Consider the following 17,488-nt stretch of genomic DNA (forward strand, 5'->3'; position numbering starts at 1 on the left):
GTGTGTTCACTGTGAACGTTGTGTCAATGTGAAAGGCCTGCCAGGGCCACTCACTGTTCTGGTTTTGTGTCCAGCACAGGCCATAGGAAGTGGTGCAATTGCTTCCTGGTTGAACCAGAACTGAGCATTCTCAGTCATTCTACTGCTCCTTTAGGCACTGGGGTAAAACAGAATTCTGGTTTGAATACAAAACTGATCAGTAACAAGCACTAACAAACACTTGGAATTACTTCTAGCTACTGAAGCTCATAAAGTGTGATTTTTCATAACTACTGAGCCAACTTAAGCTACTCTTGTGAAGAGGCTTTGATGTGCATATTGTTATAATCCTTGAGGCTTAAGCTGAGTTTTATACATAACTTTCTTTCTGCTTCTTTTTCATCCCTGTTCCAATACCACTTAATTATATGGTAGGCTGTCTTGGACCTTTTGCTCCCTGGAGAGGAAAAGACAGTCCCTTTCCATTCACAGTGGCATAGTTGAACAGTGGGAATCCTTGTTCCCAGCAGCCTGCACACTGAAGCTTCCAAGGTTCCTTTTGTTAAAAGCATCCTAGAAGAGGTATCTAAAGATACTGTAAATATTGGGAATTCTATTATGCCACAGAGAAGCCCCCAAGGGCTCCCTGGCTGAGGGAAGTCAGATTGTATTATTCTTGCTTACCAGTGATGAGTAACCACAGTTTCTTTAGCTGACAAACCTAGGGACCACTATGTTGCAGGAGTTAAAGAAGTCTTAAAACAACTGCCTTCTCTCCCTACTTTTCCTTTCGCAATGATCATAATTTTGCCTTGGTTCAACAGGTCCTTTAAGTGTCTTCAGACACATCTGATCTTTACTTTGATCTGCTGTACTTCCCACTTACTAATTTTTACATGGGGAGAATCCTGTCCTAAAAGCTAAGATTTTGTATTCCATTAGGAAATGTTCTGTTATTGAAAACAATAGACCTGTCTTGTTCCTCCAGAAGTGCTGTTTAAACAGAAGCAGATTCTCAGGAAAGGCGAGTCTGTGCATATGAGCACAGCAGCCTTCCCACTGTAAATGGGAAACAGACATAGTCTGAACCTTGAACCTCTTTGCTGCTCCTGATTGTTTTAGTCTGTGTTCCAAAGTGGTCTGTAACAACTTTTAGCTCAAGTAGAAGGGAGTATTCTCTCCTTTTCCTTATTTTTTCTGTTTTTCTTTCTTAATGGATTGTTTCATTTTTCAGTACAAATGTACTGGAAGATTGTTCCATATGTAAACCAGACAAAGTATAGCAGGCTTTAAAGTTTACCATTAGCCATTCAGGGCCAACAGGGGAGTAAGATAACTTTTCTTTTCTTTACAGCATTGAAGAATCCAACTTGTTTGTTTATTTTAAAGAATTAATTTCTCCTCCTTTAATTTCCTTTAACAGTGTTCTCTCCTAGGGCTAACTTTGCTGGAGTGAACAGTCTTTTCAGGAGAAACGTGCTACAAAACTATTGATATTTTAGCTTGACAATAAGAACTTTTCTAAAGAAGACTATAACAGTTATATATAATAATAAAGTGGAGAAGAAAAAATATCAGGGCACATAGGTGAATCATAGTAAAAAATCTTCAGACTTCTCTATTTGAAAGCTTTATGCTGGAGCTAGAGCTCCAGTGAAGTAAACTATAATAAATAACTACTATATAGATAAATATAAGGTAATTTGCTGCTTGTCCTATTTTTTAATCCCCCAACAACTCATTATCTCCTGTACCTGCTTAGATATGATACTGCTTTGGCCAGTTTTGGCTCATTTAGGCTGACTGAAACACTGTTTTGGCTTTGGCAGACAAGTTACCACTGATTGATACATGACAAGCATGTCTTCAATGCTCCAGTCCTCTGCCCACTTAACTTCTAATCATGTCATCTGTGTCTTGTCAGAACTATTTTGTCCATGATGCTTACTGTCTTATAACTAGCAGCAATTAAGGAAAATTTAAACATCTGGACAATGGGAAAGTCCTTTAGGAGAGACTTCTAAGAAGACTAATTCTGCCTTTTTTGGTTCCAAAGATCTGTTTAATTTTGAAATAGGGCCAGAAGTCTCAATAAGTTACCAGCTGGCCAGGCAGTGTGTATGAGGGGTGGAACTGTGAAAATTACTCATGGTTAGTCTAGCTAAAAACTACCAAAACTAGTGTGAGCTTTTCTACTGAGTTATGTCAGCAGTGAATATTTCAAGAAATCCCTCATTTCAGATTTACAGCTCTAATTGCTATCACATTTAATTTTACTGTAGTGCTCTTTGTTTTCAATTGCAGTTATATCATCTCCTTTGCTTCATAAAATCTTGACTAGACTCTTATTTTATACTCTGCAGTGTGTGCTAAAATCTGGAGGGACCTTACTATAGATTCACTGACGGCAACTTTGACTTCAGGAAGGGTACCCAGGTATTTTCCATGTGGCTTATCAGCCCACATTTCTTTCCAACAAGTGAAAGTTTTCAAAGTAATCATCCTGAAATAATTGCTTCTAGGCATGTTAATATGCATGTAAGTATTTCATGACTTGAAACCATACATTTAAAACAATTAGATGAGGGGTGTTCATTGAAATATGCTGGCATGTGCTTGAAACTACATTTTTGATATGAGGAAAAGCATCAGATAATCAAAAACAGCTGTTTCAGGTCTGCCACAGAGGAGGTAGCTTAGGCAGTGAAATTTAATTCCCTGGCAGAAAAGGAGCAGCCCACTCTTGCAACTCTAGTAGAGCAGAAGTTCTGCAAACTGTGAAGCACTTCTTGTGTATGAAGGTTGTGCTAATGTCATATCTCTGAACAAACAGGATAGTCCAGGGAGAGAGCAGTCCTTCAGCATAAATGCACATCTTCCAGGGCTTTGGCTGGCACAGTACTGTGGTCAACATCCAGTTGCTGGCAGGAGCAGCAGAGCAGGCACAGCCAAGGAGGGGCAAAACTTCAGCTGCACAGCACAATGTTGGTCCTCTATACAAAGCAGTACTGTGGCTTGGCTGCATCTGTATCCACCCACTTATTTTGCTTAAGATGTTGACTTTGATCTGATTGTGTTAGTAACACACTTTCTACATAGGATTCATATATTTCAGTTCAGATCCCTGTGGCATAGACATCCACAACAGTGCTCACAGCTGTGAGCACTTCTTTTTCTATTCTTTTCAGTGCACCCAAGAGGCATTTTCAGAGTTCTGTTCATTAGACATATTTACTTGTCTGCTTCAGAAGATGATGTTTCATAGGTGCCTGTTCCTCTGCACTGATGTTGTACATTTTAATTTTCTACTCGTCCTTATCAGACCAGTTCCTGCCACCTTTGTTCCAGAGTAGTCATTGTGTGCATGCTCATTCTCAACTGGTGCTCTTGGTTTAAAATTTGTGCCTCCTATTCTTAGGGCTATCTTCTCTGAGGGCTATGACTGATGAGCCTGCCTGAAGAAGGCTATGAGAGATGAGGAGTTCCCAGCTGTTAGGATACAAGTGCAGTGGTTTGCAGCACAGCATTGTTACACAAATCAAGCCCAGAAGTGGTTTACTTTAAAATGCTGTACTGTAAGCTGCAGTGGTTCAGGAGCTGATTAAAAAGCAGCTCAGTAGTGCAAAAGCTGAAAGTTGGGCAGGCAAGGAGGTCTAACAGCATCAATCATTCCAAGCTAAGGATCCTTTCAAATTCTACTTAAAAGCATCCTTTCAACTCTGCTTACAAAATAAAATCTGTTTAGGTGATGTTACGAACAGTAATTACTGTCACACTCTGAGATCTGCCGAAAGAAATCGGGGGCAGTGCTTTTATTTTCTTGTTTGTGTTCTCACATTGTTTGCAGCTTGACTTGCCACCTAACAGAGACATTTGGTAATGCTGAAATAAATTACAGCACTTACATTTTTCAGGTACAATGTGTGTATCATGGCTTATGGGCAAACTGGAAGTGGGAAGACATACACAATGTTGGGACCACAGTTAGAGGGGAACTTAGCATTTGCCATAGAAGAGGAATCAGAACTTGGAATTATTCCCCGAGCTACCCAAGAAGTGTTCAGGTAAAAACTAAGTAAAGGCTTGCCATCAGTGGCAGTCACTTTAAACTGTATGGAAAGGATGAAATAATGTTTGTAGTGTATTTACCATTACAGATTTCAGCTTCAAAATGGTTAATATTTATAGCTTCTCTGACCACCATTTGATATTTGAGGTTTCATATAGATTTCTAGTCTCTCTCCTGCTTAATCCAATTTTCTAATACAATAAGATTATGCAGTTTTACTGTGTGTTATCTGTCCATCTGGCTTTCAGACTCTAATTAAACTTCTGAAAATGTTTCAACCATAGTTGTGGGAGTCCAAAAGATAATTAAGTTCTGAAAAGTTCTGTGAAAATTGACAACTGGAGTAGATGAAGAGGATTCAGATTAGAACCCAGTCCCAAGCAAGAAGGATAGTAGAATTTCAAACTACAATCTGTTCTTGTTTTAAGGGTTCTTAGATTTTTTCAGTTGAACCTAATACAGGATTGAACTGATATGCTGCTATGTTATAGCAGAAGAGCCATTAGAAGTTTTTCCAGCTAAGCTTGTTTGTTTTGGAGAAGGGTATAAGCTAAATCAAAGAACCAATTTTGTATGAGAATAACTGTCTAACTGTAAATACTCTCCTGAATAGAGAAGCCCTTAATTTATGAATTTTCTCAGGCTGAGAACAGATAACTTCTTCCAGATATGGTTTCCTATCTCTGTTCATTGCTTGCACTCTGCCAGATTTTATACTCTGAGCTCTGAGTGCAGTAACTGCCAGCAGAGAAATGGTATCAAAAAAAAATCCTGAGATGGGAGGCTAGTGGAAAAAACAAGCTGGCACAGCTGTTTGGAAAATTAAATTCTGTTTACTTCCTCAAGTATAAATAAACTGTATATTCTGATTCTTCAAGTTAACATTAGCATATGGATGAGGCAATTCCAAGGCTGCAGATACTTAGTAAATGCTTTTATCAGATTGTAATTATATTGCAATTAAAGAATAGATCTCTATTTACAGATTGTTCATTTGGGGTTTGACTTGAATATTTCTGGGCTTTTTTCTTCAAATTTTTTTCTCTTTTTTTATTTGCCAGGCTTATTTCAGAAAAGCCACCAGGAAGTTACTGCGTTGAGGTTTCTGTTGTAGAAGTGTATAATAATGAAATTTTTGATCTTCTGGCCAAAGACAGTTGTGGAAAAGTGTTTGGCATCAAGCGTGATGTTGTCACAACCAGAGAAGGGAAGAGTGATGTGCCATTGCTGACACACGAGTGAGTACAGAGCTTGTTCCTACCATACAAACACTATCTGGTGTTAACGCTGTGTAGAGCTGTCACAAAACTGCATTATAGGCACCAGATTGCTTCTAAACAATGAGTCCTTACCATATGCAAAAGAACAGTTCTGTTTCTGTTAGCCCAGTCTATTAGACTGCAGTTGGCTGCAAATGTCAAAATACTTCCAGAAATACCTGTACAGTTACTTTGAATTATACTCCTGTGCTGAGTGCCTTCCACTCAGAATGCCTGAAGATTGCTGCATATGTTGTCGTTGCTGGATCTATGGCATCTTGTCAGCTGTCAAAAAAGAAGGGATAATCTTGTCACAAGGCACTTTCTGTACAGCCTCATTGAATTATAAAATTTACAGATTATAATAGAAATTTATGTACCAGTTGCAAATAGTTAAGCAGCTGTATGGTGTTAGCTTTCCCTTTATGCATTGTAGTTACAAAAAATTAGAATAAGATTTTAAGTGATCTTTTAATACAAATACCCATCTTAATATTACTTAATGTTCTGTTTTCATAACTGAAGGTGTTAAAGCTGGAATTGTTATGTTGGCATTTGAACTGGTAGGTCTTGAAAATCAAGGTTCTTCAAACTAAAAGCGAAGCAGCAAAGCTTCTCACCATTCACTTGTAAGGTGCCCCTCCCCAGCATTGGTGTATGCCAGGTTTGATCCTTATTTACACAACTTGACAGTGTAGGGAGAGCTAGGTATTTAAGGCTACAGCTATACTTACTTTAATGCCTTCTTTTACTTACTAAGCATTATGAAGATTTGTTCTTAGTACTCATGGGAATGATTCTTGGCATTATGTAAGTGTGGCATACAAAGCAAATATACAGTGCTTTCTTGTTATATATTAAAAACTTACCTTGGGTAATTAGATGTTAAAAATCATATGTTCATAAAATTTCATCCATTAACAACAGGGAATCTGTTTCAGATGCTTCATTTTAGTAATGGCTGTGTCGTTTATCATAGCATGTCCTGAGTGAGAAGGGGCCCACAAGATCATTGAGTCCAACTCCTGGCCCTGCACAGGACAGCCCCAAGAATCCCATTCTAGTACCTAGCCACCCTCTGGGTGCAGAACCTGTTCCTAATATCCAATGTAAGCCTCCCCTGACACAACTTCTGACTGTTTCCTCAGGTCACCAGGGAGAAGAGGCTGATTCCTGCCCCTCTGCTTCCCCTCACAAGGAAGTTGTAACTGCAATGAGGTCTCACCTCAGTCTCCTCCAGGCTGAACAGACCAAGTCACCTCAGCTTCTGCTTATGTGGCTTCCTTTCTGGGCCTTCCACCATTTTTGTGGCCTTTCTTTGGGCCTTACGCTAGTAATATCAACATTAGCTAGAAAAAAACCAAACAATTAGAATAAGCAGTACTAGTGGCACCAGAGAGGTGATGGTACCCTGTGGAATTAAACTGGACATCTCTCTGTGAGCACCCAGCATGAGAACAGATTCCAGAAAGGATCATGTGCATTATGGAGATGTCACATAAAGAAGTGTCTTGCTCCTTGAGTAAATAATGTTTGTGAAAAGAAACATCTTGCTCTATTGAAATGTTTTAAAACAGCATTAATATTTTCTATGTTTCTGAGAAAACGTGATGTTTTTCTTTGCTTCTCTATAATAATTCTTGTCATGGTCTAATCTCTACTTGTCCAAAGGGAATTAGCAGTCAGATATGAAATGCATCCCATGTCAATTAAATAAAATGCACCATCAGTGGAGATAATTTTGTCCTGTGGGACTTAGTTACATAAGCAGACCAGTAGTTTGTTTATGTGGATTTAATGCTATTCCCAGCAAGCCTTGATAAAAATACAAGAATGTACTGGAGGATTGTGCAAATGTACTTTTATTTTACCTAGTGATACATATTTATTGATTTGTACTTTCTACCAATTTAATTGCTCATAGAAAAGTAGGAGCCCAGAGAAATTGTCAAGTAGTTTTCTTCACTGTAGGAGCTATAGGACTCTCCTTTCTTTCTGTGAAATAATAAGCACTGCAATATTCTCAGAAGGATTAACATTTGTATCTGGGGTTTGCCTGCTCTTTGGTCTTGAGGTTAAATACAATTTCCATAGAAATTCTGTGAGCTTGATTGCAATCTGCATGCTCCATAAGAACATGGAATGAATGAAAAGTGACTGAAGCTTAAGTGATTAATCCTTTTGCCCTTTCTGTCTGTATTATGCTGACTAGTGGGTTTCTCTATGTCTCTATTCTTGTATTTCCCAACTGTGACTCTACTCCAACTTTTAGTATCTAGTTAAGGCTCTGCTGTCAAGGGAATGAAAAACTCCAGAAGAGGCCGGGAGCAGAACTTAACCTGTGTGTACTGAATCTTTCTTGGAGGAGCTAATCTTTTTCCTTTGACTAGACAGGAAATGAGCAATATGACTTAGAAAGTGAAGACAGGTGCATGTAGTGTGGGTATGCTGGGAGTTGAACTTTCCCTGTTTCATCAAAACCTCCAAGTAGTTTCTAATTAAGGTATTTCAGTAACTAAGATGCTGGCCTGGCATAATTTTATTCCTGAAAAATGCCTGTTCCACTTCACAAGGGAGCTTTGCACAGTTAGTGGGTGACCCATCTCTTTTCATAGGTTTTGGGAAAGGGAGAGGTGAGAAGCAGTGGACTTGTGCCACAGAGACACACACAAAAAAAGAAGCTGCAATAAGGTTCCATTTGTCCCTCTAGTTAATAAAATGGCTGCTCTGTTTATTTCTGTAAACTTTAATTTATGGCAAAGGAACCTGGTGCCTTGAACCAAAACTCTTAAAAGCCACTTATCTCAATCAGTTAATACTAAATTCTAATGCAAACATAAATAAAAACATGGACTTGTATCTCAATTACAATGCAAGCAGTGAAAAAAGTCCAATTCATAAACAGGTTATATTAATAATTACATAGAAAGGTTAATAAGAAAAAACAAATCCAAACAAAGTAAAGGAATCATTGAATGAGGCCACCCAGCTGCCTGAAATCTAAAGTAAACAGCTGCTGCTTTGAATAAAAACACATCTTCATTTATGATAATATTTCATCTAGAATATATTGGCCTGCTGGGTCTCATTGGCTTCTCCATATATCCATTAAAGTACAGTAGTCTCTTTCCTGCTAGCATGTTCATCTTACTGAATCACGAAAGCTTCAGTCTCTTTCTTCTTTTATAGCTTGGTTGACTTTGGAGAACTTTCAGCATCAAATTTTTAACGTAACCACAACAGGGCTTCTCTTTGTAGAATCTGGTCCTGGAACGTGCGGCACATGAAGGCTCGATGAAGTCGTAGAGATTAAACTAAAATATTAGTTCTGTCAGTCCTGTGGGGAAGCTACTGTGCCAAGCTCGCCACACTGGGCTGGGGCTGTTGGTTGTCTTCAAAGCCAGCTGCAGCTTCCCAGCCATAGGTGACCAGCACTGACAGCACACCCTGAGCCTTGTCTTCCTTGGCAAATGCAGGGATGGGGCAGCAGCTTGGAGCACTGACCTTTTGCCAGCTCACAGCAGCAGCTTGCAGAATCCAACGGCCTGGTGCTGCATCCTAGCCAAGGCTGCCTCCCCCTTGGGCCTTCCAATCCTGGCTGACCAGCCACTGGAAGATGCAGTTCAAGGCTTGGGAAGGCAGGATGCATGCCTCCTTGGATGTGAAGCAATAGTCAGGTCATTCCAGTGTAAGGCTCTGACTGTAGGAACTGGAGCCACTACTTCCCTGCTGATACCAGCTCAAACAAGCAGGAGGCATCCCTGGTGGCTGCCCAGAGGTAGAGGTGTCACAGTGGAGGCTGGCATGTGTTGCTCAGGATTGATAGGAGAAGTCTGTAGTGATTGTTTACCTTATGCAGGCGTGGATACACAGGGAACTGCACTTAGCTGGCTGCTTCTCCTAAGTGCCTATAGATATGGTGTGGCCAAATGCTTTTCTGTGCTTCAGATGCCCTTGCTTTGTTTTTTGAGGAAATTGTTTTAGTTGAGTATAGTTTGTTTTCTTTTGTTCTTCTGTCTCTAAACTCTTCAAGTATGGCTCTTAGCATAAAATAAGTTTGTGTCTGGTGTGACTTTTACTGAAATCAGCCAAATCTAAATCATGATGACCTTGCCTTTTATCACATGCTAGCTGCTGCTGACTGCAGCGTTGTGGAACCAAACCTTGTGGCCTTTCATAAGAGTTATTAATGGCTGTGATGTTACAGATCATTCAGTGACCAGACTATGATACACAGTCATAATTTATACCCCCACCTAAAAACAACTGTTTAAATGTTCTACCTTCAATGATTATTGAAGAAGGCAACACAGTGAAAGAAAAGGATAGGCAGTCTTACCTAATTTCTTTTAAACACTGAAAACATAGGGAAAATCCTAGTGGGTTTTTTTCTTTACTTAACCAGTTTATTTCACTTTCTGTGTTTATTTCACTGTGTGTGCTAGGTCTTTGCCCTTGGATTGATCATATTTGCAGTATTTCCTTTAACAGGAAAAGAAAACAGATAGTATGAGATAAATGGTCTATAGAAATTCACATCTATTTATTCTGATGTTGTGCTCATTGAACAGTGGAACTGGACTTTTTACCAGGGATTCTGGATTTAATTCCAAATGTGAAATATGACTTCCAGATGCCCAGAGAAATTTTGGGGGGTTTTGCCTAATTCTGTACCTAAGAAAGTGAGCTATCTCAGCATAAATTGGAGAAATCTACTTCTGTAAGACCAGAGATTCCAGCAATATCTAAACCTGTGTCTTTTCTTCCAAAGCGTGGAGATATAGAGCTATAGTACCTCTGGACCTGCAAGGCTGGCAGACCACTTCTGCAGCACTTTCAGGGCTGCATCACAGCTTTCAGCTTGAATTTTCAACTTTATCCTATCAGAAAAAGTCTTTTTGTGCAGCTCAAAACTGAGCGTAGTATAAGGAGAAGACCAGGGAAATGGAAATGCTGAAGTTCTCATTCAAGTTGTCAGCTTTCTTGTGTGATTCTTCCTGCAAGTCAGTTAAATATCCTTTCTGTTTCTTTACTCTTAGGACTGTTGAAAATGCCTCTGAATTTTTGCATCTAGTCAAAAAAGGCCTACTGCTGAGAGTCACACACCCAACACTGGTGCATGCTCATTCCTCTCGCTCTCATCTGGTAGTGACATTGACCATAACCACAGTTGTCTTTGGAGATAACTTTGGTAAGTAGGATGTTACTAAGATACATCTGGAGCCAGGTGTTTTTAGAAAAACAGTTTGTGGACTGGGAGGTTTTCATATTGCTTTTTCTTCCTTTTTCCAAAGTTTCATACGTTCCCTCAGTTCTTTTCCATTTTTCTGACTACTATGTTCCTTCTTAAATAACAGACCATTTTCATGTTTGAATGCTACTTGAACTTTCAGTTTCATAAAATCTTAGCACTTTTCTTTACATGCCTTGACTTCCAGAGTTGTTGAAGTTTTATTGCATGAGGCAACTAATGAATAAGTGTTATCAGAAAGTCGTAAGATAAGGTATAAGATAGTAAAGATCTTGATAAGTACGTACTCAAAGTAGTTAAATCACTTAGAATGAATAATTACATGTCATACAAAGTTTGTGGTTAAGCTAACCATAAATTTTAGGGATCATCATATGCTTTTGGTTGAGAAAGAATTAGATTTATTTACTCTCTGCCTTGCAAAAACGCCCTTTAAATTCAGAATCTTTTGAACTGTTAATAATAGACCACTGTATGAAAAGACAAAATACTTGTCCTATTTACTATGGCAACATTGATATTTCTGCTTTCCACTACCACACCAAGACTTACCAGTTTATTGGTTGAGGAACAACTTTCTTTTGAGGCTCTTGAGGTAACTTTGTTTTCTTTCGCTCATGTTATAATTAGCCTCTCTGCTTACAGTGCTGTGGTCCGTCTCCTTCATATTCTGCAACAATATGATTTTAGAAAGTGGGAAATATTTAACATTTTTTCCCCTAGACTGCTATCAGAAATTAAACCAACAGAAAAGCAGAACAAACAGTGCCCTCTCTTACCTATGGGCCTTGCCAAAAGACACAGTTAATTTATAAGCTGCAGCTCCAGCATTCCTGATGTTACCTCTAGTCAGCTCCAGATTCTTCTGATGGTACTTTTTGAAACTCAGTGCTTGCACCATTAGCACAGCAGCCATCTTGTCTACTCCAGAATTCCCTTTGCCACTTCTAATTGCAGCCACCCCACTGTGCCATGTTGCCTGGCAGCAAAGCTCCGCAGAAATGGCTAATTGTTGTTGAATGCAGTCTCTGGCTTTTGACTCACAGCATGTGGGTGAAGGTGTGCGCTGTAAGAAAACAGAGAGCAACACTGCAGCTGGGACCTCACTGCAGCAGTGTGGCTTGTTTAAAAGGAAAGGATCCTGATTTAAAAGCCAGATGCCATTGTCAAATATCTCAACGTCAGATACCTTAGTCACTAAAGAAAAAGTTGTAAAGTCTGTGATGAGTTCTGCACCTAAAGCCAGGGTTGACAAGCCAGCACTTTTTCAGGTTTGATTAAGGTATTTTAGCATTTTGATCAGTATTATCTGTTGTTTGAGGAGAGCTGTTTCTTAATTTCATCATCTAAAACTGAAGAGGAGTGGGAACATTTAGTTTGACACTGTATGGCCTGAAGCCATTTATTCTGTGTAAGCCAACACAGCTGCTCTGCCTACACTGTGAAGAGCTGGCTCAGGGCTTAGCAGCAGCCTGCTTGGAGAAGTACAAAGCTCTGTAAGGCAAGTCAGTCTGCTCCTTAGTCAAGTTTTGCAGTTGGAAACTTTCTACTATTCCAGCTAGAACTCTGCAAGCACCCAAGGAGGTCTGTTGTCTCTATGACCAGTGGCAGAATATGTGCCTTTATTCTTTTGTTCTTTCAGAGAGAGAAAGAAAGAGATAGATGAAAACCAAAGCACTAAGAGAAAAAACAACTGCTTTGAGAAATCCGTTTTGCATATATTCCTGCTAAGCTAATGTGAAAGCAGCTTTCCCAGACAGTATTTATCTTCCTTCCCAGCAAGAGAGAAAGCCAGATGCTTCTGCTGAGGAATGATACTAGTAGGTAACCAACCTGAACAAGTAGGAATAACACTATTGAGGCTAATAGCTCATCATGTGGAGATCTTGCAGTGGCATATGAGAGCTGAACGAAGTCAAGGGGGAGCAGCAGCAAAGGACAAAATAGAAGAGGCAGGATAAGGATTTTTTTTTCCAGAGCACCAGTGGTTGTAATTTCAAATACATAGAATTTGTTTTTAGAGCCTATTGCTCCCAAGCATCCAAAATTGCATTTTGGTTGCAAACAGTCTAAAACTTTTTTAAAAGCCCTTTAAAGGCCTTCCTGGACTCCCATTTCTTGTTTTCCACACAGATGTGTCAACAATGGGGATATTGGATACAATACAATCTACACCAAAGCTTGTTACCAGCTGGTACGATCAGTTTGATGAGTAAAACTTGAAATCAGATAGAAAAAGTCATTCAGCCTGCCTGTGCCATGGATTCTGGCTTGTACATTGCTTCTGTTAGAATAGCCTGAAGCTGCAGATACTGTACATCCCCCTATTGATGCCCCATTTTTTCCCCATCTCAATTTTCAGTGTCAGTGAGACGCTCGCTTTTGTTTTTTCCATTAACCAGGTACTTTATGTGAAGATGAACAAATCAGTCAGAGACTAAATAAAGAGGCTTCCTTCACCTTTCCACAAAAAATGAGAGACAATAAATCCACCTCTTCTTCCAGAGCCTCTTCACCAGTGCAGCTTGAGGCAACTGAGAAAATGAAGCAAGTCAAAACGAGACTGCAGCTGGTGGACCTGGCTGGGAGCGAGTGTGTTGGTAATTGAACGTGTCTGTTCGTGGGCATGGATCCTCATGGATCTAGATTACAATAAATGCCTTAGTTCTTTATGGAGGGGTACATGCTGCTCACACAGGGGTGGTTGAACCTACAGATCTTGGCATAAACAAAATTTTGAGGGCTGATCTGGTTTTACACTGGTACAGTTTAACTCAAAGTATGGCTGTATAAGCTTGAAATAAGCCCAGGATGGTTACCCCTATCATAGATACACTATTTGTCCAGACTGCTTTGATTAGGCCTGTTTTTCTATTCTGAAAATTAGCATGTCTTTGGTACATAAATGTTTAAAGGGCATAAATTATTTAAATATTAAAAATATCTGTAATAATTGATATCACCATGTGTGGATTTTTCTGCTTTATTGTGGAAAAAGTCTTGGAGGTAATTAGTGTTGAAAAGATAATGTTGTTTTCATTGTTTCTTCAAAGCATTTTCCTCCTGCCTCCTCTATGCACACAATAATTTCAAAAACTTGATTATTTCCTAAAGGACAAGCTTTCTTACCAAGAAAAACCATGCAGCCAAATGTATCATTCCAGAAATAATGTTTTGAAAAGTGAACCAGTATTATGAAAGAATCTTTTACTTTACTGCCAAGAATTCTTGCTGTTGCTCACTGTTCAACTTTTGTTCTACAGAGAAACCTAATATAATACATTATTTTTTCATTTGCTCTAAATGCTGAAAACATGTAATTGAGCAACAGGGTGTGTGTTTGTTCTCTCAGTTAAACCAGGACAAACATTTCCTTGGTTTGGGGCTCAGCAGGCCATATCCTCCAGTGAAGCCAGAAGAGCTGTGCTCACATCAGTGTTAGATGAGTTAGTGGCAGACTGACCTCTGCCATCAGATGTGCTAGTGGACATACTCTGCTGAAAGTGAGGGCAGTGTTAACTCATAATTGTTTTAAAATGTGGGCAAATCTAAGTGAGCAGCAGTACCCCAAGCTTCTCACACATGTCAGCACCCAGCCCTGCTGGCTCTACAGCTGGCCTGGGTCATTTGCAGCATTTACAAGCCAATTTGTCCCTTTTTAGCAAACTGTGTTTCACTTTGAAAACTCAGCTAAACGCTTTATCAAAGTTCATCTAACCAAATGCAGATAATCAGCAGTTTAAACATGTAACCCCTCCCCTATTTGCAGTTTTCTTCTTTAGGGGGATAACTGTTATCCACTTTTCCTTGATGTACAAGAAGCCTGGGGATGGCTGTATATATAATGACCCCAGTAAAGTTACCTGGAGATTCATCCTATCTTGGCTTGTTTTCCACCTTTTGGCAGGGTCTTCCAAACTGTTTTGCTCTGTCTCTCTCTCCCAGCTGGAGACTCTACCACTCCACCCTCATCCTCTCCCATAGTCACAGTTCTATAGCCCTCCCTGTCCAGACTCCTCGGGTTTTTGCTATTACTGTACTTTTTCACACTTCCCTCTTGAACTCCCCTTTGCTAGAAAATGCTGGCCTAAAGGGAAAACAAGATCTCTAGCCACTCTCTGTACCTGTATAGAGATAAGAGAGTAGGCAGTAGAGGAAGCTGTTGGCCTCATCTGATCCCACTGTCATCAGCTCTGCCTGATGTGGATCATGTGCTCTGGGTAAGAAGTGACTGAGGGTGTATCTGTACCTCATCCACTATCCTCAAGAAAGCTTGAATTTGAATAATATGATGCTAAATGCTAATAGCAAATTTCTCTTCCCCAAATGACAATGGTAAGGACAGCAGGAATTAATTACTCTTAATTGCACCCTCATCCAGACTGATCAAAAAGTTGAGCTTGCAGCATCTCTTTGAATTGGTGCAATGTGTTGCATAGACCAAACTTTTATTGTGTTGCTCAGGGGCAGCATAGCTACATACAACCATGCTGGGTGGGTGGTAGAGGGGCACCATATTCCTTTATCCATTTCCTTACAGCAAATCATGCCATAAAACACCACTCCACAGGATTTGGTAAACCCAAACACTTCACACTTGTGGCTGTTGTACAGCTTTCTCACTGCAGCTTGTGCCATCAGTGTCTCTTCTCTTTTTCCAAAGGGACACAGATGGGGCAGCTAACTATTATAAAAAAAGGTGGAACAAAACAGGCTTCTCTTTGGGGCCATTGTGGACTCGCATTTTCAAAAGCAGTGTTCTCTTGTCTGATCTAAAGGTGCTCCTAATTTCTTGGTTCCTTGTTCTTAATACATATGGAGCAAAAAATGCATTGTACACCTGCAGAGATCAACTTCAACATGAGATGCTTTGGACCATCTGTAGACATTGAGTCTTCTTTAACCTTTCCTCCACATTACAGTTTTGAGGCAGATTTGCTTAGTGTTACCAGTGCCTTTTTGTACACTGTACCAGGTATGTCTGGAGTGACAGGGGCAGCACTGAGAGAGACCTCCTTCATCAACCGCAGCCTGTCCGCCCTGGCAGATGTTCTGGGAGCAATAGCAGAGCAGCGAGCTCACGTCCCATACCGGAACAGCAAACTTACACATCTGCTTCAGGACTCTGTAGGTGAGGGATTATTCTGACTCTTGTTCAACAATTTAGATTTCTAGTCCTGGTTTTTCCTCTCTTTTGCTGTGTAAAACTAGAAGATGGTCTTATACTCCTTGCTTGAATGTGCCCTCTATTTCAAAGACTCTGGCTCGGGAGAGTGTGAGTACACAGTGACAGTTCTGAACTCCTGAATCAGGCTAAACCTTGCTGTTTCCAAAGTTCAGTTGAAGAACAACATCTCAGTAGGATCATGTAAAGGGTAAAAATTGCATTTCATCAGTGTTTCATGTCAGGTACAGTTTAAAAGTTAAACTTCAATCTTTGTTACTACAGGGTATAATGACCTGCTTGCACATTCCTTAACATTGTGCCCTGTAGCAGCAAGACAAAGGAGGAAGACAGGACACTGGCACTGTGTTACAATTTCCTTTTGTGCTGGGGTCACTTCCTCTTCTTTAGCTCCTCATCGATGCAGAAGGAGTTTTAAAGCAAGTGTTATGCCTGCAGTAATGTCAGATTTGTGTCCATATGCGTAGTACATCAGTCCATTTTTCTTCAGCTGGAAAATATTAGCCCCTATTCTTTTAATCTCCAGTTCAAGGCATTGACAGTGAATGAAGTAACAGTTCTTCAGAGTTTCTGAAATACTACTAATTGTTTGCTTAAGCTCTGATTTTCACTTAGTACTGAAGTCCCTCCTGTGAGAAGGGAAAGCCAAAAAGAGAAGTGAGAGCTATGTTGTACAGGCACTCAGCCTGATTTTAACTAAGTCTGTTGTATGACTTTGAAGTGTTGAAAATGGCCGTTTCTTCCTTTGTTTAATCATTGTCTATAAACTTCAAGTCTGTTTTGTTTTATTGTCACACAAGCCATTTTGCCATTACCCCAAATTTACAAATATTTGACAGAACTTAAATAAGTGTCCAGAGCCATAACATACATGATGATTAACTAATGAAGCTAATAGGGGAAAAAAATCTACATTACAAATTGTGAAACACTTAGGGGCAAATATTATATTGTTAGATATAGACTCCCCATGAAGGGGCTGTCTCTTTCAACAGCCCTTTTCAGGAGCAGTCTTCTGCTTCATGAAAGCAACAGTAACCTGTGCTCATTGTTGTGTATCAGTATGGTAACAATGTATAACTTACTGACTGAAATAATTAGGTAAATAAGTGTGTTTTGTCTTTCCCCTGCTTTTAGGAGGTGATGCTAAACTGTTGGTGATGCTGTGCATCTCCCCTGGCCAAAAGTACTTAACAGAATCAATGCAGTCTCTGGGATTTGGAACTCGTGCTCGGCAAGTTCAGAGAGGACAAGTCAAGAAAAAAATTTCCCAGTGCCGAGTAAAGGAAAATAAAACCTAAGACTCCTGTGGATTAAAGTATCATTAATGAGTTCCTCAGACTGAAATGTATATTGTTGTCCTTAAGCCATTCTTTTAGATATCAACTGCCAGATAAAATAAACAATCCTCAACATGGCATTAGTAACCAATAAACCTGCTAATGATGTTCTTGCTCCAAAGATAATAGCAAGTATTGACAACAGCTACCCACCATGGTGGAATGGTAGAGAAATAAACTGGGCTTTAAGACATGGCTATGGTGATGTGTTTCTTTAATTCTGCTTGCCCTAAGTCAACAGGACCCTGATTTAGGGTGGTTTGCCTCTGACAGGCCAAGGGTGCATTCTGTCTTCTCAGTAGAAGGCAGGACTTTAAATATCATTCCAGTGCTTCATAGCAGCAAGTGAAATACATCCTCCCAGCTTGGACTAAAATGAGACACATCATTTTTTGACTGCTCTTC

At 39.8% G+C, this 17,488-nt stretch overlaps 1 protein-coding gene across 1 annotated transcript in view; it reads left to right on the top strand.

Annotated features, from left to right (window-relative positions):
• KIF25 (kinesin family member 25) overlaps positions 1-17,224 on the top strand; it is a 40,122-nt gene extending 22,898 nt beyond the window's left edge. The window contains exons 10-15 of the mRNA XM_030945825.1: positions 3,894-4,043; positions 5,110-5,286; positions 10,347-10,498; positions 12,961-13,158; positions 15,534-15,689; positions 16,881-17,224. Of these exons, the coding sequence (XP_030801685.1) occupies positions 3,894-4,043; positions 5,110-5,286; positions 10,347-10,498; positions 12,961-13,158; positions 15,534-15,689; positions 16,881-17,044 (997 nt within the window). The 3' untranslated portion in view covers positions 17,045-17,224. The remainder of the gene's footprint in view (positions 1-3,893; positions 4,044-5,109; positions 5,287-10,346; positions 10,499-12,960; positions 13,159-15,533; positions 15,690-16,880) is intronic.
• Positions 17,225-17,488: the final 264 nt, after the last annotated feature.

Source organism: Camarhynchus parvulus, chromosome 3 (genome assembly GCF_901933205.1).
Source record: "Camarhynchus parvulus chromosome 3, STF_HiC, whole genome shotgun sequence".
Taxonomy (NCBI): domain Eukaryota; kingdom Metazoa; phylum Chordata; class Aves; order Passeriformes; family Thraupidae; genus Camarhynchus; species Camarhynchus parvulus.